The following is a 26,235-nucleotide window of genomic DNA, read 5'->3' as shown; positions in this document are numbered from 1 at the left end:
TCACCACGTACTCTTCCCACTGCCCCCATCACCGTTACTCTGGACGGGCGCCCTATCCCAGAGGTAGACACAATCCGAATCTTGGGCCTTCACATCCAAAATAACGGCCGTAACACTTTCACTATCCGGAAACTCAAGCGGGTGACGGATGCGCTCTCGCACCTCGTCCGCAGAGTTTCTGGAAAACACTATGGCATGAAGGAACACGATTTGTGTCGTCTCATTCATGCCTTCCTACTGAGCCGCTTCCTTTATACAATCCCGTATCTCCCACTTCGACAAGAAGAAATAGCCACCCTGGATGCCATGCTTCGTAAAGCCTACAAGGTGGCCTTACACCTCCCCCCTAACACACAGACCACTAAACTTCTTCAGCTTGGGCTCCATAACACCACACACGAACTCATTGAGGCCCACAGACGAGCGCAACACACTCGTTTAGCTCAGACTTTCACCGGATGCTACATACTTAACACCCTCAATATTCACATACCAGCAGCCGACCCCACACTTCTACCAATCCCCCGACCCATACACACACAGATAATAGTTAAACCTCTCCCAAGAAACACCCACGTTACCTACCATTCGGCCCGCCGCAAGGCCCGTGCAAAAGCTCTCCACAAATACTACGGTTCTGAAGAGGACGCCGTATGGGTGGAAGCAGCTTTCACGGGCGACGACGCGGCAGTTGCAGTCGTTGATCGCACACTCCAACCCATTGCAGCTCTCCACCTTCCTCCTGCATCCACCCCGGAATCCTCGGAAGAAGCGGCGATCGCGCTTGCCCTCGCACACAGTGATGTACGTCCTTTCCGACTCGAAAACCGCGATCCTAAATTTCGCGTGAGGACGAGTCCACGAGAGCGCTTTCAGAATTCTCAGCTCGCCCATCAAAAACCCGGCCCGCCATGTGGAGCTGATCTGGGTGCCTGCGCACTCTGGAAATCCCGGCAACGAAGCCGCCAATGACCACGCCCGAGGTCTCATCAACCGGGCGGCGGCGGAATCGGAGTCGGGCTCTTCCAGGGAGCGCATGCATTCGTTCAACGAGATGACCCAGTCATATCGCGCCGAACGCCAGCTATACCCACCACCCCACCGATCCCTCAAAAATTTTCACCAAATATTATGGCGTCGCCTTCAGACCCGCACCCTTCCCTCCCCCTATTTTCTTTCCCGCATTTACCCGGGAGCGTACGCCCCGTCCTGTGCTCAATGCACTCACCCCCACGCTACCCTTACCCACATTCTCATGAAATGCCCGGCGGACCCTCCCCCACGGGGCCCGGAGCCACTGACCACATGGGAGGAATGGGAGACCTTGCTGCGCTCGACTGACCCGGCCAAGCAGAAAATCGCCACTGACCGGGCCGCCCACGTCATGGAACTGCATGAACTCATGAACGCATAGCGCAGTGGGGTCGTGCGGGGACCCTGGGACGTAAGTGCCCAAATCCCTTGGTCTAATAAAGTTTTACCTCCTCCTCCTTCGCATTTAATAACCCCCTGGACAAGTGGAAAGAAGATAAAGGTGCTCCACGACTAACACAGAAGTGGTCAATCCATGGCGTCTGCTCTAAGGGAGCGGCGGCTTGTCCTGTGTATACTTGTGCGTTCGTTTCGTACGTCTCTCTTTTTGTTTGAACAGCGCGCTTCAAGTGAGAGTTGTTAGCCCGTGCTCTTCCTGTGTATGCTGAGTTCATGCGTGCATTCTGCTTGACGTGTGCGCTGCAAGTTTCGAGCTGCTTGCCGTTCTTCACGTGGCTTGACTATTTCTTCCAGTTGCTGAAAAAATGCACAATAAACCCTCAACTACCTATGTGAATACACGTTTCACTTCCGTGTTACACCGATTCCTAGATAGGGAGATCAGCCGCGTTTTTTTTTTCTACTTCGCCCCTTGCTTACATTCGCACGAGTTCCTAGATAGAGAGATCAGCCACGTTTTTTTTCTACTTCGCCCCTTGCTAACATTCGCACGAGTTCCTAGATAGGGAGATCAGACACGTTCTTTTTCTACTTCACCCCTTGCTAACATTCGCATGAGTTCCTAGATAGGGAGATCAGCCACGTTGTTTTTCTACTTCGCCCCTTCCTAACATTCACACGAGTTACGACTGTGTGTGTATTACGGGAACGCGTATTTAACTCGATCATAAATGACAAATTTGATTTTTTAATAAAGGCCGGAGCATACAAACACGTGCGGTTGGCTCACCGTATCCGTTGACTAAAACAAGAACTTCAGCCAACGCGATCCACGGCACCAGGTCAATGTAGGTGACGTAATCGATCAGGTTCAAGACGTAAAGGCCTCCCTGCGAGAAAATGAGGATCGGTTGACGGCACTTTTTCAATACCATGGTCACGTAGACGCACGACCTATAAGCTGGTGTGCAGGCTCCTTCTTTTATCCCTTAATTTTTTAGGGTATACTGTCATACTAACCACATAGGCATGACTATTTTTAAGCATTTCCCCCCCCCCCTTAGGCACCCCGCTGCCTCCGTGTATTTGTACATAACCGCGAAACAACACTCAGAATCTAAGTCTAGATTTAATTCATCTTGGGAATCGGCAGCGCAATGTGTTTGGAATCTTAGCATCAAAATCTCCTTCATAGGTTAACCATATCGATTTGTGAGGTAATTCAAAAGAACTTTTTTCAAATGGTGACGTTACCAAACTACCTACCCCCCCCCCCCCTTACTCAGCTTTCACGTTTACATCATCCTGGCCCTTACAAGAGTAAATTTCCACAAGACTTCAACCCACCAACTGAGACTAGTTGGAGACCCTCTGGTGCAGACTGACATGTTAACCATTTGCAAAAACCTATATGAACACGGGACACTAAAGAGCAACTATGACTTGCATTAGATTGACAAACTGCACTCTGAGAACTCCAATGTCATGTGTTTCGCTATCATAAGTTCATTACTAGCGGAGAAAATCAAGGTTGACGTTTCATTTTTAAGTTTCGAGACAAAGCCTGCGCGCGTGACGCAAGAAGTTACAAAATGTATTTTCGATATTTCCGTGGTATTCGCTCGATGAAGTTTTTCGAAACTTCGTGTGCTAAGTCTATGGCACGCACATATTACAATGTACTTCAGTTTGATCGACTGGGAGATACTTAGAGCTTAGTAGACACCTTTAAGATTTGTTACGCCATGGTGTTTGGTGCGGGTATTTCAAAATGGCATCGCCACCCTTATTTTCATTCGTGCTTTTTCGCGCTTACTAAGCGTCGTGTCATGCTAACGGTGCTCTTTTCAGGGTTGCGAAATTGTTCTTTACTAATACGCAAAACATTGTTTTTTTTTTTTTGCTTTCAGTGTCTCTTCAAGTACACATGCTAGCACTTCGTTAAAGACGCTGGACCACGTTTGATGGTAACGACGCATGTAGATTGTCTTGCTCGTAACGCCACCAGCCCTCTGGTCTTTATGTGGCTTGAATCGGTGGCTTTGTAATGCATACATACATATCCAGCACCTCCACCAATCGCAACAAGCGATTTCGCATACGAACACTTATTGTTATTTACGAACCATCTGCCGCAACAAGCTGGTTCAGGCAGAAATTCGGCAAGCATGAACCCCACAATCGTCAGCGCCTTCTTACAAGCTGGCACAGAGCTGGAACCGCTATGCTCCGGTACAATACATACATCCGTACAATATTTGTGAGAACTAACAGACATTATTATCAGTGAAAATATAGGGAGTGTGATTAGAAGTAATTGTAATAAGATGTGAAGAAATAAAATATAGACTAAAAGATATCTTGCCACCGGCCTGATTTGAACCTGCGACTTTCGAATAACGCAGTCGATGCTCTACCAGTGAGCTATGGTAGCGGTCATCCCTCTGACCACATTGTTGGGTATATATGTGCACTCAAACGTGGTATCATCTATCAGCGCCACTGGTTGCGAAACACTTTTTACTTGCTGGCATCACATACAACGTTTCAGGGGCGAAGCTTCTTAGAGCGCCACCCGTTCGTTCCTCGTGGCCGTAGTAATAGTGTGTACAAGTATTACATTTTGACCTCCAAGGTGGTGCCAGTGAGATATTTTTTCTGTGCGTTGTTGAACAATAAAAGATAGTGCTCAATGTACATGTCAATGGCTGCTAAGGGGGAATGAGAGACAGGAGAATTCGGCTTTTAGTTAACGCGCATGCTGCAAATTTTTTTATTGTTCAACAACGCACAGAAGACCAGAAAGGTTGATTGATTCATATGTGGGGTTTAACGTCCCAAAACCACCATAAGATTATGAGAGACGCCGTAGTGGAAAGTTCCGGAAATTTCGACCACCAAGACCAGAAAGGGTTGCTACGTTATACTCGCTGGGCGTAACCTCCTAGGTTTTAGAAAGGTTTAGCGAGCGTTGGGCCGCAGTGCCATGAATACAGTGAACTAGTATATATTATGAACTCTAAGTGGTTAAAGGTGGGAAGTAGACATGAAGCGCAAGCCGTAAGAAAGTATGCGTGTGCTTCCTCTCGTTCAGTCCTTGGAATGTCCGCTGGATGGCGGTGCTTCTATATGAGGAATATATGATGAAAAGATGCGAGATGGTGGTACTTGGAGTGTTGAATAGGTGGACGAACGGACACACAGACAGATGCATGGACGAACGCACGGATGGCTGCACGGACGGATGGACGCAGGAGTGGATGCATGGACGAAAGCAGGGAAGGAGGCACAGATGAACGTGCGAACGCACGAACAGACGCACGCACGGACGGGCGGATGGACGCACGGGCGGCCACACAGACGCACGCATGGATAGACGAAAGCAAGAACGAATGGACGGACGGATGCTTCGCCCCACTCTCCATCATTCACTCCGTGGATATGCTGCCATTTTTTTACGAGCTGGCAGCTTGCCGTGAGAGCTAACAGTTCTACACCAGTGTGTTGTTTAAATAGCCTCCTTTGTCTGTGCTTACCAAGACGTCGAATTTTGATGCATTCATCGGCATTCCATCATCATTCGTAGCTATAAGGGAAATACAACAGGCTGATGACGCTGCTCATTCGGTTCATAGTTGACATGGGTACTTTATTGTATGCGGTATGGTTATAGGTGAAATCACCCTATATTGGCACTCTAATGCATACTTACACCTGTTGCCGCGGGTAGTGACAGAATATACATGACGGTGCATGTGGTCACGGTGCACATCAGGCGGTGTGGCTTGAGCGACGGGTAGACGTCCACGAAGGTCGACACTCCTATTTCCACGAACGCCACCTGAAGGAAAATAAATACACTGTCAACGGTTGAGCGATCATGTTCACCGATCAGAACAAACGTACGCTGCCTGAGAATTTGGCTTGCCGGTCGCGGTTCACCGTGCCTTCTTGTGCTGTGTACAAACAGGGTCAATGAGTCAACTTCTACGTATCGCGCGCTAACATTTAATTCATTCCTATTGTGTGGCCCTTTATGGAGGAGTTAAGGATCACGTAAGCGATGAGAGGGGGTAGAAGATAGAGACAAAAAATTTTTAAGGAGGCTAAAAAGATGGGACCATCTCCCGCTAAAAGTAACCATGTGCACATGTGAAGCAGTGAGCGCTAACGCTTACACTGTCGGTGACGTTGACGCTGGCACTCTGAAGCGAAAGCTAATTAGAAACACCCTTGGCTGAATTCCGAACGCACGATCCCGCGCCTATGCATATACGGGGCGACCAGTGAACGATTGTGCAGCGCAAGGATCCAGTCGGTTTTTTACTAGCAGATGGCCTTGCGAGGCAAGACAGAGGGAGGGACAGTTTTGCGGGTGTCACACGCAGCGAGCGGCGACAGCCTAGGGAGAGAGGGACGTCAACGCGCGCACTGCGAGAGAAGGTTTGACCTACTTGGCACCGCCCCAACACCTGCGGTCAAGGGAGCACGGTGCGGATGGAGGGACAGCGTTACATAGGCTAGTCAAAGATCTGCTTCGCATGTAAAAATCTTGGCGTGCTAATTTATTTCCTTTAGAAGGACACTAAATGCAACAGTTAAGTTGGCGCTGATTTTTGAAATAGCGGTCGAGAAACCTCGTAGTGTTACTTTTGTGACAAGGAAGGGCTTATTTTCAAATAAAATCACGTTTTAGTGGCCCGCATCTGGTTAGTGCAGTTCAAATTACCGCCTCAAGAATCGGATTGACTCACGTCACTGTTGCTAGCCACCATACTGCTGCCATGCACAATATTACCCGGTTTTATTGCGCAGTCGCCGACACAAGTAGAGAGAACAAAAGCAGCGGGAGCCAAAGCAGCAAGCAGGAAGGATATACAGGTGAGGGTATGCCCAGCCGGCGCGCTACGTGAAAAGTGTGGAGGAAATGACATCACGTCGGTCATATTCACTGGGAATAATGGCGCCGTTGCTATGGTTACGTGTTGCGCAGTGTAGCTAGTCTAGCAGTGAGCGGCCGCGGCTGGCGGTGGCATGTGCGCCTCCGCTGATCTCTTGCTGAGCGGTGACGGACAATATCCGTGCTCTACACCGCGTTATTGCTTACGCAGTGTTCTCCCGGCAGTTACTGTACGCATAGCAACGTTTACTAAACCTTTCATCCTCCACGGGGTCCCAACAGTGCATATAGAACAAGCGCATATCCCTGTGTCGGGTGGCAGATGGCGCGAATTTGAAGTGAGGCGAAATTTGAAGTGTTCAGTGAAATTGCGTTGGGAACCATGACGAAGCGGAATGACGATAAACGCCTTGCAGGTCAGTGACGGTTGTGCAGTGCTCCTGCTTGTGACAATGGGCGAAAGTGATGATCCCAGCAAGACGCAATGAGGACCATGTGCACATACGTAGTTTCGTGTTCGGTATGTGTACACGGTATACGTGTACACTGTGCGTAATGAAACATCTTTTTCGTTCCGCTTGTTATACTCGCGCCCAGCATTGTTATCTCAGCGTTATAGCAACCGCGTTCAAATGTGACTTGCACCATGCTCAAAGTCACCGCAATCGCAGAACGCTGCCGTTGGTGAGTTTCACACGGAATACGGGCACAGTGGCCTTGCGCCGCGTCAGCCGCGTGGTTAAATGCAAGCGTAGAAGGTGCATGACCAATCGTGTTGTCTGTACGGTTGCTGAATTAATGACGTGAGGACACTCGCCGTTTTCGGTACATCTAGCGCGTGTTCTCTTGTACTTGCTTTGTTGTCGGTGAGCTCTTACTCGCTGTTATTACTCGTACGAAATGATTTCGCGAAGGTGTCGCACTGGCCCAGAGGGTTGAGCCCCGTTACATTGGTTTAGGATCGTCACGACGCGCGTGCTGTGCAGCCCACGTGCTTTCCGAGCCGGAGAGAGAGTCGCGTCTTCTGCTTTACATTCGGATGTAAACAAGAGAGGATAATTTGCCCAGTCAATAAGGCCGACTTCCGGCTTCATAACGAGGGACGTCAGGGCCTCTCCTAAGTTTTTCCTTCCTCCGTGCACAACAGCAACAACGGCCATCGATCGATTTCCTGCCATTGACTCCGATATCTCAGACGTCTTTTCGTTCAAATGTACCCCGCTAGATGGCACGACCTGTTCAGTTTACCCAGCGAAAATTGAATTTTGGAAATACTCGCGCCATTCCCCTTAATAATTTCTAGTGGTTTTTTTTCCATCAATCAAACATAAATGAACAAGCAGCATTTCATTGCGTCTCTTGATGCACGGAAGGTTCATTATTTAGTGCAGCTAGATCGATTACTAGTGATTAGTTGTAGGTGGTTCGCCTGACGTCATCGGTATTATTTTGAGAATGCCCTATTGCGGCGTATGTATTATTGCACATTCACCTTAATTTCTCGGTAAGTAGGACACCGCTGTTGATAAAGTTGTCGTTTTAGATGTTTCCATACATTGAGCTTTCACTCTGACGTAGATTGTTTTTTCCCTTTATTGTTCCTTTAAAGGTACGAACACTGGCGGCGCGGCATTTTGTGGCGTGCCACTCACGCGACTCGCGAGACGCCGCTTTTCTGTCTTCCTCCCGTGCAGAGCTGAAGTTTCTCTCGCGGTGATCGAATCGCTCCTTGAAAGTACAGTGCGTGCACACTGGCTGAAAGCATGCTGCGGTGGCATCCTACCCGTCGGAGCCTCTGCTCGGCAAGCAACAACGCGCTGTCCACATTGCCGGCACGAATAGTCACAAGATAATACGGACATGTCCAGGTGTGAGCGTACGCCGGTTTGCCATTGCCAGGCTGAGAAAGGTGACGCGGAGGATGAGAACAATACCAGGTGTCTATAAACACGCCCGTGTAAGAAGGAAAAGCAGACGCTCATTGAGGTTTACTAGCGTGGAAGCCAGCGGCAGCGGCAAAAATAGCGATGATACTGCTTGGAGAAAGAAAGAAAAGCAACGCCTTGCGAGCGGTGAGCAGCATCAACAAGGAGCCGCGCATTCAGTGTGTTTGTACCTTTACAAATTCTTGGCGTTATTCGTTTGCATTGCGTTTTCTACATACCACATATATCTGATCTTAAACGTCATACTTGACATATCCGATCGTTACCTGTTATGTGGGTTAATTTTGGCCGTTCAAAAACAAACAGGCGAACTTTAGTTCATTTGATCGATTGATAAACTTATAATTGAATGTTTCCTTAAAAATGTGAGAAGCTTGAGAGTCGGACAACACGGTTGCTTTAAGAGTGGTCACATGAGCTTACCAATCCGTCGAAGGCCAGCACGCACATGAGTAGGTAGAAGGCGATGCACCACAGCTCGGGGTGGCGGAAGTGCTTGACGCTCTCCGGGAACATGACGAAGGCGTAATCGTAATCTGCGACAAGATTGTACTATATACACAAGATCGAGAACAGCTTAATTACAGTTCGACTCACACCTCTTAAATACTGTTCATGATGGGGTTACAATGTTGCAGAGCATGAGTTACTTGATGGATATGGTTCGTGCCCTTCGTATTGTCTAGAGTCTAGTCTCAAGAGACGCTAAGGTATCCCGCACCCTTTCTTTTTTGACATGAAAGTGTTTCATGCTGGTGTCCACCACGGCTTCACTCACGTATTTCCACGAAGAATACGACATTGTAAAGAACGCAATAACGGACAGCGAAGAAAAAAATCGCAGCATATCCACGGAGTGCATGACGATGAGTAGGGCGAAGAATCCGTCAGTTCGTCCGCGCTTCTGCCCGTCCGTCTGTTCGTCTGTTCGTCCGTTCGTGCGTCCGTCCGCGAATCTACCAGTTTTTGCATCCGTCCTTGAGGTTCGTCCATGCGTCCGTCCGTCCACGCGTCCGTCTGTGCGTCCGTCCGTCCGTGCATCTGTCTGTCTGTTCGTCCGTTCATGTAGTGAACACTCCAAGTACCGCCATCTTGCATATTTTTATCATATATTCATTATATAGAAGTACCGCCATCCAACGGACATTCCGAGGACTAAACGAGAAGTGGCACGGCAGGACTGGAGGAGCGGCACACACGCACTATTTCACGGCCTGCGCTTCGTGTCTAGTTTTCACTTTTCACCGCCGCTAGTTCATGGCACTGCGGCCAAACCTTCGCTAAACCTTGCTAAAATCAAGGAGGTTACTCCCAGTGATTCTAATGGGGCAACTTTTTCTGGTCAGATGAAGTGCGTCCTTCTGTTACTAGTTTTTTTTTTTTGGTAAGCATCCAATTCAAGGCAATCTTTATTGGGGATTAAGTCACCGATACCCATCTCTGTCAGTTATTTCATCAGAAACAACTGTCTTTTTATTATGGCTAACGCGTGCGCGGGTTTCCTCCTCAATTCAAAAGAGTGCACGCGTGCCGATCCTCTAGTCCGGCTGTGGAGGTAGCTACCTCATATGCCACTACTACGATGACGACTACTACTACACACATCTTGGGACGCACTACCCACGGCTTAAGGAGCTTCGCTCCAGAATCTCACTCACATATACACAAAGTGAATGATGTTTGAGGAGCTTGCTCGGAGGTGCAAGTGCAAGGGGCCTTGCTTGGCGAGACCACTTCTGTATGGAGGCTGGTTAACGAGCCGGTGCAAAATGTACACGTCGAAGTCAACGTAGTCAAGAACGTTTTGCGGCTGGCACTGGCAGTGCTGACCTGGTCAATCGGCACTTTAACCACCTACCCTTTTATGGCCGCTGCCGTGAGTCAAATGCCTAACGCTCATAAATGGCCATCGTGGAGTCACCAGGCTTCCTTCAACAGAACTGAGAAGAGGCAGATGAGGGGGCTTGGCAGGATATCAGTACCCGTGCGTAACACTTCTCGTGGGAACTTGTCCGTGCTGCCGTTCCTACGAAGTGACGAGGCGTATGTCGACGTAGTCGCGAGGAGGCGAGCGTGCTGGCCATCAAAAACCTGCACTATGTAGGGCACCTCGAAGTGCGCGCGAACATCCAGGCATTCTGAAACGCGAGACAGACGGTGCGATTTTTCGTGCGATGCGGGGTGCGGTGTCGGATGCGCTGGCACAGGCACGTGGTGTTTCGGGATACACGGGTACAGTGTACTAGAAGAAGGCAGTGTACTAGAAGAGGGCTGGAACGTACGCTGGAGCATTCCTTGTTGTAAGTTACCTCCAATTTTCAGGCGCGCACCCTTGAGATGAAGAGCAAGCGGCGCCCAGTCACACATTTTACCTTTTTCCAGGGCGCGCTACATTGTAAATATTGGCAGACGTCCTAGTACACACACATATCGTGAGCGCCTAGTACACACACTTGTCAGCTTGAAATACTCAAACATGGTAAGGGCCCTTTATGGTGTTCACAGACACAGGAGAAAGTGATCCTGCACGATTACACTGGCGCCAATACGAGGCTAAAAGACGCTTTCCGCTATTTAGTGGTCTGCCTATTTGTTCTTGTGCTGCCTTTCTCAGCCATGCCGAAAAGAAAGAAGCCCAGGAGCAGCGTGTTTATTCGGCGATGGACACTTAGCTCGCCATGCTGGGTAATAAAAGGAGAAAGCAAGCGTTGTGCAAACCGTGCGGTAAAAAGAGCAATTTAGCATGAATATGCTAAACCATGACGCCTTTGTGGCATCATAAACTATGTTATTCTTTATTGGTTTAGTGACGTAGACATAGTTAGCACACATCTTTCTACAAAAGATTAAATTTTTGTAAAATATTGTTGTGCTTATATTTACAATTTTTTGGCCTAAAACTGTTTTGTCTGCCTATTTTTGGCGCCTAAAACGCGGTTTTTAATGCTCAAGAGTTCGGCCTTCAGTAATGACGTCTGGCTTGGGGTAAATTCGCCCGCGTGATTCAAAGGCAGTTTCGTCACAAGATGGCGAGTTCCTAACCACTTTAACCATCAGAATCAGTCGGCCAAGTGATCGAAAGCTACTTATGTATCCTTACGACGTTATCAAGGGGCTTACGTGCATGCCAAACAATCAACTTAAAACCAGACGACCACACGTCCCGTTGTTCCTGCGCGACACGTTTTCCGGTCAGTTTTTGTCATTTTGTCCCAAAACGAGGGGCTGTTTTGACGGCTTTGCTCGGCCTGCTGGCGTATTTCGTGATGTGGGCGGTTTGTTCATCTTATGTTCTGTTCGTCTTATGCTTAAAAGGTAACTTCGCTCGCATAGTGGCTGCGTTCGCGGAAGGAGCGTGCTGCTCACACTCAAAGAAGTAATGATAGTGGCACTTCTTATTTCGCGCGCGCCTTCCGCATACTTGTTCGTTCCTTTCGTGAGTCCTCTGAAGCAGTGCGGAGCAGAGTGCTTCAAGTGCTGACATGCGGCAGTAGTATAGTTTACGCTCGTGTTGTGTATGTTCTGTCCACGCGTCCTTTCTGTTTGAGAAGCGCGCTTCAAGCGCGCTGAAAGTCTGTGAACTAGACCAACAATGGTAAAGAAAGAGACTGTATACGCAGAGTTTTCGATTGGCGCTTCGAGCATTACAAAGGCAGATAGGCGAAACACGCACCCGCAGTGACCAGATCTTCGAACTCCAAGCCGTACAGAACGGTTGCGTGGCCGTACAGAGCGAACACCATGCAGCCGGAAAAGAAGCTGAAGCAGAAGTCTGCCCCAACCAGCTGCACGATGTTCCTGCGCCAGAAGTGGAGTGAGGAGCGAAATTCCACGACCACGGCGGGTCGCATATATTTACAGACTCACATTGAGAGCGGCCACTCGAACGGCTTGTAGCTGCCGTAGCCAGTGAGCGTGCCAAGAGCCAGTCCCATGCTGAAGAGAAGCTGCTGAGAAGCAGCCCGCCACGTCTGTTTTCGTGAAAGAAGTATGTAGAATAACAGAGCTGTTTCATTGGCCCTAAAGTGCACGCAAAGAAAATTTTCCCTAGTTTTCGAGTGTATCAGCTTTTCAATACTTTTTAAAGATAACTTTCACTGTGTGCGCACGCACTGTCGTCCACACAATGTCTTTAAGTTTTCTGCCTCTCGTTTATGTGGTGAAGCAAGCGACGTTGTGATCCCTTCAACCAGAGTTTGCTCGGTGCTCTGTAATACAGTAGAAAGACTGCGTTGGCAAAAGATTATTGTGCTCTTACATTCTACAAGGGACCCTGAATCACATCTGAGAAATGACAATACTGTCGCATCCTCTCTATGACTTTTTCAGTCATTTTATCACACAGCGTGATGCGAACAGGATGCCGCACGAGATGCACAAACTGACGGTAGGCCCCTAAGTGAGTTCTGATGCGTCGGCAATCATGCCTTGAAAGGTTCCCAAGAAATCACTTACTAAAGTAATTACTTGGGATTCCTATTCCAGCACATGAAGTGATCTTCCGCAGCAGCTATGGCTACGTAGCTAAGGTATTGCTGAAACGGCGACTCTGTTCTCAAGATCTGCAGGCGTACCACAATGTCTATGAGCTTGGGCCAATCCGGATACAAGTAGGCGCTCATTCCACGTAAGGAGCCACGCTGCACCACGCTGGACAGCACCAGGCTGAATAGCAGCGCGAACGACATCCATGTGGTGCCCATCGCCAGCTGAAGCCACCCGCAAATAGAGAGGACGAAAGAAAGAGAAAAAAAATTAGGGACACCAAAGCTTCGCTGCCAGGAGTTGAATGCGATAGCGATATTCAGTTTCTTGAGCATACTTCAAACACTTAGTGCATGAAACCTTCTCGAACTTGGTATGCACCCACTACGTAGCCTCAAGGAAACAGGCACCGTATTGTGTGTTCCTTTTTGTAGTGAGCGACCGGCTTTAAACCACGAAGCCATTATGATAATCACATGTTCGACACCCGCTGGCAATGGGCGCTTGCACAACGCATCATTACTGAAATATTTCAAGTTGCTTTGGGAAGCATGTATACACAGGACGCGTGTGTTTGTAAAGCAGGAAAGTTACTTTCAGTGCGTTTCCAAGCAGAGGAAAGTATTTTCGCTATATTCGCAAGCAGACGCGTCGCCGTGTAGTAGAACATCCGCTTGCTAAGCAGACTACGGGGGGTTCGATCCCAACTGGGACCATGGATTTTTCAATTATTTATTTTACGGACATCGTTCTCGATTTCGCTGTCAAACATAAGATGGTGATCTTTCTCACAACCAGCGGCGCCGACACCGGCATTTCTGCGGAAACGGACTCTTTAACGTTATCGTGTTAAAAACAGAGACCTCGGCTAACACGAGGTGGAGTTACACGAGGTGGAGAATGCTTTCTTAAGATTGGCAAAAATGGGAAAAAAACTGCAGGAAAAGTTAGAAGGATCGCATGTGGTCAAAGTATTCAGATACGTGGATGATTTCTTGGTTCTTCTAAATTGTAATTCTTCTATGTTCCACTCGTTTGCGACTCAAACGATAGGTGTGTTCGAAGATTGTTTAAAGCCTCTTGTGTTGACACATGAAATGCCCGAGAATGACAAGTTACGCTTTTTGGATTTAAGACTGGTTTTCAGCTCACAGCACATCTGTTAGTGTTATGAACCACGTGCGCAGAAACCTCTACTTTCTTTTACTTCCGCTCAAAGCAAGTTAGTTAAGCGAGGCATAGCACGAACCTGTCTTGAGAATGCCTTAAATAGGTCGTGCGCCCACATTATCTCTGCGAACTTCAAAGCTCAAGTTTCCCGGCTTAAGGCTTCGGGTTTCCACGAGGCGTTTATCGCTTGCGTTGCTGAGACTATCCTGCGGACTAATAGGGCAGAACAGTGGCAGCGACAGAATCCGAGCAACACGGATACAGAACGTGAAAGGATAGCCGTGATTCCATACAAACACCAGATATCACACAGGCTCAAGAAAACCGGAAAGCGTGTTCGTGTCCTGTTCTCGGCACCGTTCAAATTAATGAGCCTCAGCAAATCTACAAACCCCCTGAAAACGAAGTCATCAACAGAACGCAGACTTCAGCATAGAAACAGGTATGCGGCCTGCTCCCGGGAAGTTGTCTATAAGACCCTCTTTTCATGCGGTGCTTGTTATGTCGGAATGACCGGAAGGTGTCTGAATGATCGGCTGAGAGAACACACTAACAATGTTAGAAACGGGAAAGATGGTTTTCTTGCTCAGCACTGCACTGAGTGCAAATGTGCGCACCTTTTCAAGGACACAGCGACGCTGCACAAGCACAGAGATGAGCGCACCCGAGTCATTGGCGAGGCCGCGCAGATGGCACGCTAACAGGTGCCTTGTATTAGCAAGCCCTCCCTGGATCTGTCCGAGAAGGAACTCAGGTTCCTCGAAAGTTTCGGTGCGCGCAAGTAGTTATATTATCTTGACTTTTCTGTTTCGTTTTCTTATAAATTTTTTTGCCGTTTTTTGTGCTTTTGTTTTTTGTCTTTGTTTTTCTCTTACTCATGTTCTGCTCTTTGTGCCATATGGCTTTTATCACATGGTTACTGTCTCTTCTATATATTTTCATGCTCTGCGCAATAAACTGAGTTGGAAGTTAGCGCTCGTATCTTTCGTGTCCTTCTTGTCTCTGTGTCGTCGTTTTGTTCTCGCGCTATAACTATCGTCATGCTACAGTGACCTTTCAAACAATATCTTCCCTGCCTCCACTTCCATACGTCCCGACTTGCAGGTTGCATTCTTGAGGCACTGGCGGCTTGCTTTCCACTCGTTGTAGTCCTCGCTGTCTGGCTTAAAGCCATTTTTGCAGCCCAAACAAAAAATAGAAAGTACTTGGTAATCAATCACATACCCAGTGAAAAGTTTTACAGCAGTACCAACACCAATCTGAGAAAAATGGTATCTCGTTAGCCAAGTACTATCATAGCAAACGGTAATGTTTCCTTTGTGCTCAAAGCATAAATCTTCATACAATTTGCTCACTTACTTTGCGCACTGTGTCATGACTGCTACAGCAGCTCAAGTGGCTGCAGGCTACAGCATTTTTTATTGTGGTAGCAATTACATGGGTACTCTCGGCTGGATTTCGCCACCGGCGTCAACGTCATGCTCCGTATATATATATATATATATATATATATATATATATATATATATATATATATATATATATATATATATATATATATATATGTGTGTGTGTGTGTGTGTGTGTGTGTGTGTGTGTGTGTGTGTGTGTGTGTGTGTGTGTGTGTGTGTGAAAATACAAGAAAGAAAGTAATCCAGAAAAAGACTCCGGTGCGCGGAATCTAACGTAGGACCTTCGCGTCCTGAATGCGAGGCGTTAATTACTGAGCCACCGAGAGGTTCCTCCTTCTACGTTCAAGGGGCAAGCTATTCATGTCTACGGCTTGCCACTGATAGCGGGCATTTGGGGGAGAACTATCACGTTTTCTACATTATCAGCAAGATGGCGCAATGAGCGTGCTACGGCTCTCATCTCTCACGCGTACTTTGGCCCGCGGAGAGGCGGAGTGGACGATCTCTCGCGCGCGCTTCTCTGCCGGTGGTGAGGATCATACGCCTTTGTTGGCGTTGGGCTTGAGCTGGAACGATTTTGTTGTAGTTACGGGGCGCACAAAGGTCACTGCAATTGTTGCACATCCTCCGTTAGCGAAAGGACGCGCTCTTCAGACACAGCGAAGGGACAACTGAGACGCTTATTCGCGTCAAATAAATTTAGCAGGCCACTTAACGGGCCCAACGCACGCCAACCATCACATCACTAACCCTTACCTTTAGCTTTCAATGAAATGTTACAGACCTGAAAATGATAATTCTTGTATTATTTTGTGAAGGACAATGCAGAGGATGTGATGAATCTACTGTAATATATAAGAAGATCTTTGAAACATGGAAATGCTGTGGTAGGCTGCAATATGCCCTGCCAATTTCATCGAGTTAGCCTTCCTGCAATCTAGTACTGAGCACGAAACTCAGTTCTGAGTCTTATTTATTTCTTCAAGTGTTTTTCAGTCACACAACACTCTCCTTGGTCACATTTGTGTATTTTTGTGAAACAAAGGGAAGACGCTTATTCGATCACTATCTATTGCCAAAGACACACCTTTGCGTAGCCTCGAACGCCTTTCAAGATGCTGAGTAACTCGGCAAGGCAACATAGGCTGATGATCAGCAGCATGTCTGGATGCAGGTCACCGATCTCTTCAATGCCGGAACTGAGGCGCAGCACTTTCTTTCTGCAAACGGTAAGGATCCAACGTAAAGCAGTGTGACCGCACCCATTGGGGAAACTTGACGATCTAGGTAATCCAGCTTCAATGAAAAGAGACGCCGTAAGAGTGTCAGAAACTCCTTCTTTACTGTTTTTCAAAAGTGGATAAAGTGTACTGTACAGTTCAACAAGCTTTTATTGGATCGTATACGATACTAGTGGTTGCGCTTGGCGATCAACAACCATCAAGCTTTTATCCAATTAGCCCGATATACCATATCAAGCGATAGTCAAGCCGTTGAAGATGCGCGCAATTCGAACTAGGGTGGCTATTCAGCTAACTCAGAAGTGTTATTGAACTTCTATTTATCTTATAAGGAATGCTTTCTTAAGATTGACTTATTGTAAACTATCATGGCCGAATGATTGTCCCATAAGCACACACTAAAAAAAACTCACCTGTGTGGCATGCAAAAACTCTTAGACGGTATACTAAGAGAAAGGCAATTTTCAAACCACCACGCGCTAAAATAAACGAAGGCTCTTCTGGTACCAACGTGTGGGCACCACAGCGATACGCGAGGACGTGAGGAGCTTTTTTTTTTTCAAAATGGGCCAAATCTAAACCAAAACTAGGTCAAATAAGAGTATTTTGACGCATACATATTTTCAGCTTTCCTCTGAAACTAGTAACAAATTAAAATTATTGTTATTATTTATTAGTAATGTTTTTACAGAAAATTGGGATATGTTTGTGCTAATAGAGCCTTTTTTAGCTAATTTCAGTTTTAGATTTGGCCCATTTCGAAAAAAGAAAGCTCATCAAGTAATCATGGTCATCACTTACAGTAGGAACTGCTCAGTGGAGGTTTGCGTGCCGTTGACGCAGGCGCTGTGCATGGAATCGTATTCGCTGCCGGAAACAATCACGGTGCCACCGCCTGCCGAGCTCGTGTGGATCACCAGGGCGTCCTTGCCGGTGTAGTTGTGCGACGAATACTTGCGAGCCAGGGTGACATTGACGCGGAAACAGGGCACCTGCGTATTCGAGATAAACACAAGAAGATCACCTAAAATAGAATCTAACGGAGGAAGGAGCCTAACTACGTCCACTATAGAGGGCAAAGGCCTTCAGTGTTCTAACCCGGTCCTGTGCTTGCTGTGTCTCCGAGATGAGCCGGCGGCGCACCAACGGTAATCTCGGACGCCATGATCTGCCCATCTAACTTTCTTAACCCCCGCGCGATTGCTTTCTCTTGGAATCCTGTTCGTTACTCCTAATGACGAGCGGTTACCTTACTTAGGGGCTACATGCCCTTCTGATGCCAATTTTTTCTTGATTTCGACCAAAATATTCTTTAACATACGTTCATTGCCCGACTTCCCCTTCGCTCTTGTTGCCCCTGAAAGTTACACCTATTATTTTCCTTTTCATTTCTTTGTTCGTGGTGCTCACTTTAAGTTGGACCCTATTTGTAAGGTCCAGGTTTCACAGCTAGTTAATTCATTTGATAGACATGTGCAGTTTAACGTCCCGAAACCACCATATGATTATGAGAAACACCATAGTGGAGGGCTCCGGAAATTTCAACCTCCTGCTGTTCTTCAACGTGCTCCCATATCTGAGCACATGGGCTTACAGATGCTGCATTTTCGCCTTCACTGAAAATGCAACGAACAGTTAACTAAAGTATTCGCAATTAGCTCCTATCCTTAAAGGACCCTTAACACCAAAAGCGCTCGTCTGTGTTCTGCGTGTCTCCATTTGTCTCCGTCTAAGTTGCGCTGAAGACTATCCACTAACACCGAATTTGCAAGCGCGATATGTGTTATTTGATAGTCCATAATGTGAGGCCACATCTGAGCGATTATTAGTGACGAGCGTTGACTTCAAGATAATTTTAATTTCGTTTTAAAGTAGTAATGCGTGCTCATCCGAGTATTCAGGTCCAATCGAAAATTTTTGTGGTTCTACGTGGAGAGGGGTCTCCTCTTGACGTTTCAGAGGTTAAGCAAGTATTGTTGGCGTCGGAGAACATTTTATAACTTCATTATATGTTATCTTTCTGTTCCTTGATCCTTAGTTTAAAAAGCCAATGTCACTTGCCTTATCTCATACCTCTTTGTGTATATGTCTGACGTGCTTTTACCCCATGGTCTTATTTAAGTGTGTGAAAACCTTTTGTTTGATGTTTCTACTTTTGTTGCTTCACCTTGACGTACCACTTTTGAAGAAATTATGTAGTTTTTGCCTTATTTTATGCTGCTGTTTCTTTTGTACACATGCCTGTGTTATTTTTTGCTGAGTAGGTGATTTCTCTGCCTTTATTTACTTTGTTTGTGTCCTTTTGCCCTTCCTGCTTGGCCCCTGTTTGGGCCTGCAGTATTTTACAAATAAATACAAAAAATTACGGGGCGTGCACAATACCCCGACAGACACCCGGTAAGGATTTATTGTTCGTCACCCCTCTTGCACTATTGTTAGCTGCTGTCAAGGTGGGTTTGGCTGCTTAGGTTCCCTTTTTTTTTCTGAGAGTGACACACTCAAGGCATCCACATCGTTTCGCCCCGCCACGGTGGTCTAGTGGCTAAGGTACTCGGCTGCTGACCTGCAGGTCGAGGGATCAAATCCCCGCTGTGGCGGCTGCATTTCCGATGGAGGCGGAAATGGTGTAGGCCCGTGTGCTCAGATTTGGGTGCACGTTAAAGAACCCCAGGTGGTCGAAATTTCCGGAGCCCTCCACTACGGCGTCTTTCATAATCATATGGTGGTTTTGGGACGTTAAACCCTACAAATCAATCAATCAATCCACATTGTTTCATCATTCACCGCGCGTGGGTCCCCCTATTTGAAAGCAGCGCTTTCAGCGTCACTGAAGCTTGAGCGCGCATATTGTAAGACGCTGCCCCACTGTGGGGCGCTACTTTCTTCTGGTATTCAGGCGGGCGTTTCGAACTGATGTAAAATCGTTCTGAATTAACGATGCTAGCGTAGATTATGCGATGCGTTAGAGTACTTATAATTCAGTTTCAGCCTTTACAGACCCAAAGCTACAATTAACTGTAAAAAAGAAGCAAACAATACTTTCGCTGTCAAGGGTCCCTTAACTGTTTCCAATACAGACCTGTGGAAATCCTTTCTAAGCACTGCAAATATCATATCACTCTGCTACACACTTTCATTGGTGGAAATTTGTGGCTCTTTTTACCGAGTACTATGGTGCCCGTAGCAGCACTGTAGGTTGCTTCATGTATTCTTCAAGGTGAAAACCATGGGCCGACTTCTATCAAGATAGGGCACGCGCCTCGCCGCTCGGAGGAAGTTCTTGCCGTAGCTACGCAAATCGCACTCCGGCAACGCCACAGGTTTTGCGGCGCGCTTCCCCTCCCACACTTTCACTCGCACATGAACATACGACGCGAGGTGATGCTATCGTCCTTGTACTTTGCACGGAACATCTCAGGGAGCATGACGGCAAAAGTGCGCCTTGATTGCCCTTACATCGAACAATAAGCAGCAGCTGCGTCGCCGAACTCAGTGAAATACAGCAACCCGAGCACTCACATTCCTGTAGTCTTTTTCGTAGCAGCTGCCGTCGTTCCAGCTGTTCTTGCACGCGTTCCACGGAAGCGTTGACGAGAAAGAATAGAAAAGGTAGAAAGCGCCGTGGACAACGTTCGCTACACAGTTCAAGCACGAGGCTAAGTTGACGTACAGCATGGTCCAGCCGATACCTGGACGATGGAACAGCAGAACAAGAAAGATGAACCGATGTACTATAGTTGGTATATGAAAAGCAGAAGCAAAGATTTAAAAAAAAACGGCACATAATGCGACAAGCATTGAACATTTGTTTTTAAAGCACTAAATAAGCATGGCGAAAATTTCGAGGCTGCTCAGATGGAAGCTGCTTAAATGTATTCGGTAGACATCAGGTTTTCTCGTCACAGAGTTCATGAAAAAAAGACAGCATCTAGACACCGAACGCTATTGACGCCATGTGCGTTACCTCAAGCATTGTTAAACTTCTTTTGATTTCATTCATAACTTATGACATTTGTTTATGGAAAGATATTCATCATTATTATTAGGTTCGTTTGGCTTGTAGTACGTATACATTTAGGGGCGAAGCTTCTTATGACGTGGCTTGTGTGTCCCCCGTTGTCGTTGTGCGTAAACGCTGGTGGCACATACCCGAGAGAGCGGGTATGTGCCACGGGGATAGGCGGGTATGTGCCACAGGGGAGGGAGAGAGACGATCGCGATGAAAAGATGCGAGATGGCGGTACTTGGAGTGTTCACTAGATGAATGGACGGACGCATGGATGAACATACAGGCAAGCAGACGGATGGATAGATGGACGCGCGGATGGACGGATGGCCGGAACGCAGGGACGGATGCACGAACAGGCGGATGGGTGCACAGACGTACGGATGGACGCACGGATGGACGCACAGATGAACGCACAGATGAACGCACGGACGGACGGAATAAAGAACGAACGGACGGACGGAAGCGCAGACGTACTAATGTACGCTTCGCCCCACTCATCATCATTCACTCCGTGGATATGCCGTGATTGTTTAACGTTACGATGTTACTGGAATACTTGATTGAATTTGTCTTAATTTTTGGTTACCGGAACGTTACCGTATCACGAATGTTTAGCCGCTAATACGTAAACGTTTACTTACGTACGTAAATGTATACCTTTACGTTAGCGCAAAGCACTAAATGGTGATAACTGCGTTCAAATTGTATTTGATTTAGATCAGATTGAATCAAAGCTGCGGTTAAATCATAATAAATTTTAAGTGTGTAGTACAGTGTACCGGTATGCGCATATGATGGTAGGAATGCGGGACCGGACGATGGTTCTGACATGTTGTGACGCTTCGTGTAACCACATTCACGTACACGCTATCCGCATTGCAATAAAGAAATTTTTTTTAATCTCCGAATGTCACCTGAGAACAAAGTACAAACCAGGTTTTTCAAGATACAAATTGGTTGAAATATTATTAAGTGATTATATTGAGCAAATTACTAAACTATTTCATTCACTCCCTTTACACAATGACTGTACTTCAAGGCAAGCTAGGCAAGCTTCTGTTACCACTGCGTCATGGTATTTACGGAAAGGGAGCAACGTCCTTATTAACCATACAAACAGTTTATGTCCTCAAATTGTACTCTACATTGTATCCAATAAAGTTTGCTGAAATGTTTGATGTCTGGTTGAGCTGGAAATAATGTTTTGTTGCTAGCTTGAGTTGTGCACCCAGCTCATTTTTTTTTTTCATTTTCATGCCAACATATCGTTATGACGGAAATATAATTGAACGATACAGCTGTCGGATGCACCTGTAGCGCGCCGAATTGTGAAGGTAGCTACGAAGAAATCCCTACGGACTTATCAAGAAAAAAAAAAACTTCTCAGTTGACCAAAGAATTTGTTCGATTGAAGGGTTTGAATGCGGCAGCAGAAGCCTCAATAATGCATTTGCTCTGGTTTCGAAGAGAGGAAGTGGACTTTTTTTTCATAAACTGAGAAGCTTACTTCATTGACGTCGCTGTGGATTTCAGTTTAGTGTCATACGACAGGATGCATGGCAACTTCTCCCTCTCACTCCAAAATGTTTACGTGAAAGCTCAGTCCTTCACAGTGAACTAAACGGAGCTACAAGTTACTGGCGTTATCTGCGTGAGGCCCACCTTTAGCCATGGGGAATCCGGCGAAGGCTCTCGGCACTGTGAGGCTGCTGAATTGGCCCAGGAAGACCTCGAGGTGCACCATGGGAAACGCGACGACGACCATTAGGAGCACGTACACCACGATGAACACCACTGGGAATGAGTTAGATGCATGTTCCTTTAGGTGCATGAGAGATGTGAGTGTACGTTGAGCAACTCCTGGCTCTCAAGACCTTATGCGTGTAAGTGATATGCAAGGTCACATGCGTGCAAGGCAACAAAGGCCTTTTCATGCATAAATGCATGGGCGTAGCCGGAGACAAGGGGCATTCTACACTTCTCCAGAACATTCGCACTTTGTGTGTACATGTACAGGAGGGGACAAAAGTTCCCAGGTCACGCTCCCTTAAAATACATGGAATAGGGGCCTGGGAACTTTTGATCCTTCCTGTACGTTGCCAGAAACACACGCACATTCCATGCATATACGTAGTGAGCTTAGATGCCTCCCGAAGTAAGATCTTGGATGCGCAAACGTGATATATCATCACACATAAGTACATAAATAAGCTAACATAACATAACATAAATAAGATAACATCTCGAAACTATGCCTTACGAAGATCACCATGCAGTAGAGCCTTCAAAATTAATGCTAAATTAGCTTGCATTTGTTCCTCCTCTGCAGTTAAAGCGGTGTACAAGCGCCATATACTAGTATCATCATCATCAGCCTGACTACGTCCACTGCAGGACAAAGGCCTCTCCCATGTTCCGCCAGTTAGCCTGGTCCTGTGCTTGCTGCGGCCAATTTATACCCGCAAACTTCTTAATCTCATCTGCCCACCTAACCGTCTGTCTCCCCCTAACTCGCTTGACTTCTCTGGGAATCCAGTTAGTTACCCTTAATGTCCAGCGGTTATCCTGTCTACGCGCTACATGTCCGGCCAATTTCCATTTCTTCTTCTTGATTTCAGCTATGATATCCTTAACCCCCGTTTGTTCCCTAATCCACTCTGCTCTCTTCTTGTCTCTTAAGGTTACATCTATCATTTTTCTTTCCACTGCTCGCTGCGTCGTCCTCAATTTAATCTGAACCCTCTTTGTAAGTCTCCAGGTTTCTGCTCCGTAGCTAAGTACCGGCAAGATACAGCTGTTATATACCTTCCTCTTGAGGGATAGTGGTAATCTACCTGTCATAATTTGAGAGTGCTTGCCAAATGGGCTTCACCCCATTCTTATTCTTCTAGTTACTTTAATCTCGTGGTTCGGCTCTTTGGTTATTACCTGCCCTAAGTAGACATAGTCTTTTACAACTTGAAGTGCTCTATTACCTATCTCGAAGCGCTGCTCTTTTCCGAGGTTGTTGTACATTACTTTCGTTTTCTGCAGATTTGTATTAAGACCCACCTTTCTGCTCTTTTTGCCTAACTCCGTAATCATGAGTTGCAATTCGTCCCCTGAGTTACTCAGCAATGCAATGTCATCGGCGAAGCGCAGGTTACTAAGGTACTCTCCATTAACTGTTATTCCTAACTGTTCCCATTCTAGTCTTCTGAAAACCTCCTGTAAGCACGCGGTAAATAGCAGTGGGGAGATTGCGTACCCCTGCCTTACACCCTCCTTGACTGGTATTCTGTTGCTTTCTTTATGAAGCACTATGGTAGCAGTTGATCCCCTGTAGATTTCATCCAGGATGTTTATATATACTTCGTCGACGCCCTGATTCCGCAGTGTCTGCATGACGGCTGATATTCGAAAAATCAATGTGCTAGCACTGAGAGGGAAAGTACGGGAATTCAGAGTCTCTCTTCAGAAGAGGTACTCGGCTCTTAGTGAGGAAACCAACCTTAGCGTAGATACAATGAATGATAATTTGACGAGTATCATTACGAAGTGTGCAGTGGAAGTTGGAGGCAGGGTAGTTAGACAGGACACTGGCAAGCTCTCCCAGGAAACGAAGAATCTCATTAAGAAGCGTCAAATCATGAAAGTCTCAAGTAAAACAGACAAAATAGAACTGGCAAAGCTTTCGAATCTGATTAATAGACGTAAGGTATCCGATGTAAGAAGGTATAACATGGAGAGAATTGAACACGCTCTGAAAAACAGAGGAAGCGTCAAAGCAGCGAAGAGGAAACTTGGGATAGGCAAAAATCGGATGTATGCACTAAGGACAAAGAAGGCAAACTAACTACCAATATGGATAGGATAGTTAAAATAGCGGAGGAGTTTACAGAGATCTGTACAGTAGCCGGGACAACCACGACTTTAATACTATAAGAACTAGCAGTAACCCAGATGACACTCCACCAGTAATGATAGAAGAAGTGAGAAAAGCTTTGGAGAGCATGCAAAGAGGCAAAGCTGCTGGTGAGGATCAAATAACATCTGATCTGCTGAAAGATGGATGACAGATTGTGTTAGAAAAACTAGCCACCCTGTTTACGAGGTGTCTCCTGACGGGAAGAGTACCAGAGTATTGGAAGAACGCTAACATCATCTTAATACATAAGAAAGAAGATGACATAGACTTGAATAATTACAGTCATATCAGCTTGCTCTCTGTAGTATACAAGCTATTTACAAAGGTAATTGCTAACAGAGGAAAGAAAACATTAGAATTCAATCAACCAAAAGAACAAGCAGGATTTCGAACAGGCTACTCAACAATCGACCACATTCATACTATCAATCAGGTAATAAAGAAATGCTCAGAATATAACCAACCACTATACATAGCCTTCATAGATAACGAGAAGGCATTTGATTCAGTAGAAATACTAGTATACCGTCCCCTTAAACTTAGCACCTCAATTAAACTTAGCAGCTCAATGCCACGACTGCTAAGTCATATAGAAAGGCCTGGAAATTACTATTACGTCAGTGACCAATCAGCGTCTATAGCTTAAGCCTGATAAACCTGCATGCTCAAGGTCACATTTTTACTGTGAGTGCAGATGCCATCAAAAAGCAATAAACCGAAGAAATCGGAAAGCGTACCATCAAAATTACATTCGTTTACAATTTTTTCAGACATAATGTTTTGGCGCATTTTAAAGCAGAAATACAAATATACAAGCCAGTTGACACTAGGAATATGATTCCGCGGTTCAGCTTACAATACATTGCCAGAGTCAGATAAACGAACTTGCTAGCTAGTTGCATTTCATATTGGAATAAGGCATCAATCGGTGACACAATGATTTTTCGCAGTTAAGCAGTCATCTCCCATCACATGCACTTTTTTTTCACTGTGTTGATTCACAAGCCGTTAGCTTAGATAAAACTTTCACATTAAGCTCGCCACCTGTCTTCCAAAATGCATTTGAGGAAGGGGCGTTTATGTAGTAATAATTGATGTAATTACACGGAGCGAAACCATGCTGCATGCCGGGGTAAGTGGGAGCGGGGAGGGGTTGATTCCAGATTAATATCGTTCACTTGTGATCATATTTTAGTTTTAACCAAGGAGGCCAGCAAAGTTCCCGTGTTCCTGAGCCGAGTTAATGCGCAGGACCCAATCTGAAAGCGCTTAGATGCATCATGTCAGCCTTGCACTTACCTATAGAGCCTTTGCTGTTGAAAAAGCTCTGCCCACCTTACACTCCCTCAGTACGTACACTCAAGTTTTCACAAACTCAACCGGTATCAGCTTTGGACTCATGGAGAACAGCCTGCGCGTCGTTATAGCTATATACCTCAATGCAGCCATTTTCCTGATCAGAACATTACACGTGGCAAGCGATGACAACCCTCGACGACGCCCAAGGCCAACTGGACGACTTTCATCGACTGCGAACTTACAGCCTCCGTTGTGGTACACGACGTACGGGAACCTCAGCATGTTGGACAGGCCGATGCACATGCCGACCGTGGCGAACAAGAATTCGTTCGGGCTCTGCCACTGCTGTCTGGGGGACGTCATCATGATTGCTGCAGCCACGTACGGTAGCTCTTCTTCTTCTTCTTCAGCACGGGCAGCAGCACGCACTCGCAT

The 26,235-nt window shown here is 46.5% G+C and overlaps 1 protein-coding gene across 1 annotated transcript; it reads right to left on the bottom strand.

Moving 5' to 3' along the window:
- LOC119169759 (creatine transporter) lies at positions 1–26,235 on the bottom strand. The gene is made up of 12 exons (XM_075885486.1): positions 26,043–26,235; positions 22,257–22,388; positions 20,105–20,274; positions 17,387–17,577; positions 16,432–16,564; positions 12,852–12,986; positions 12,145–12,248; positions 11,951–12,075; positions 8,701–8,813; positions 5,144–5,272; positions 2,222–2,321; positions 1–188 (listed from the first exon to the last, which is right to left on the bottom strand). Exons 1-12 carry the CDS (start codon positions 26,233–26,235, stop codon positions 1–3), a joined length of 1,713 nt encoding a protein of 570 aa, XP_075741601.1.

The sequence above is a fragment of the Rhipicephalus microplus genome, chromosome 2, assembly GCF_043290135.1.
Source record: "Rhipicephalus microplus isolate Deutch F79 chromosome 2, USDA_Rmic, whole genome shotgun sequence".
Lineage (NCBI taxonomy): Eukaryota > Metazoa > Arthropoda > Arachnida > Ixodida > Ixodidae > Rhipicephalus > Rhipicephalus microplus.
Note: the sequence above shows the minus strand (reverse complement) of the source record. Positions and strands in the feature narration are given on the sequence as shown.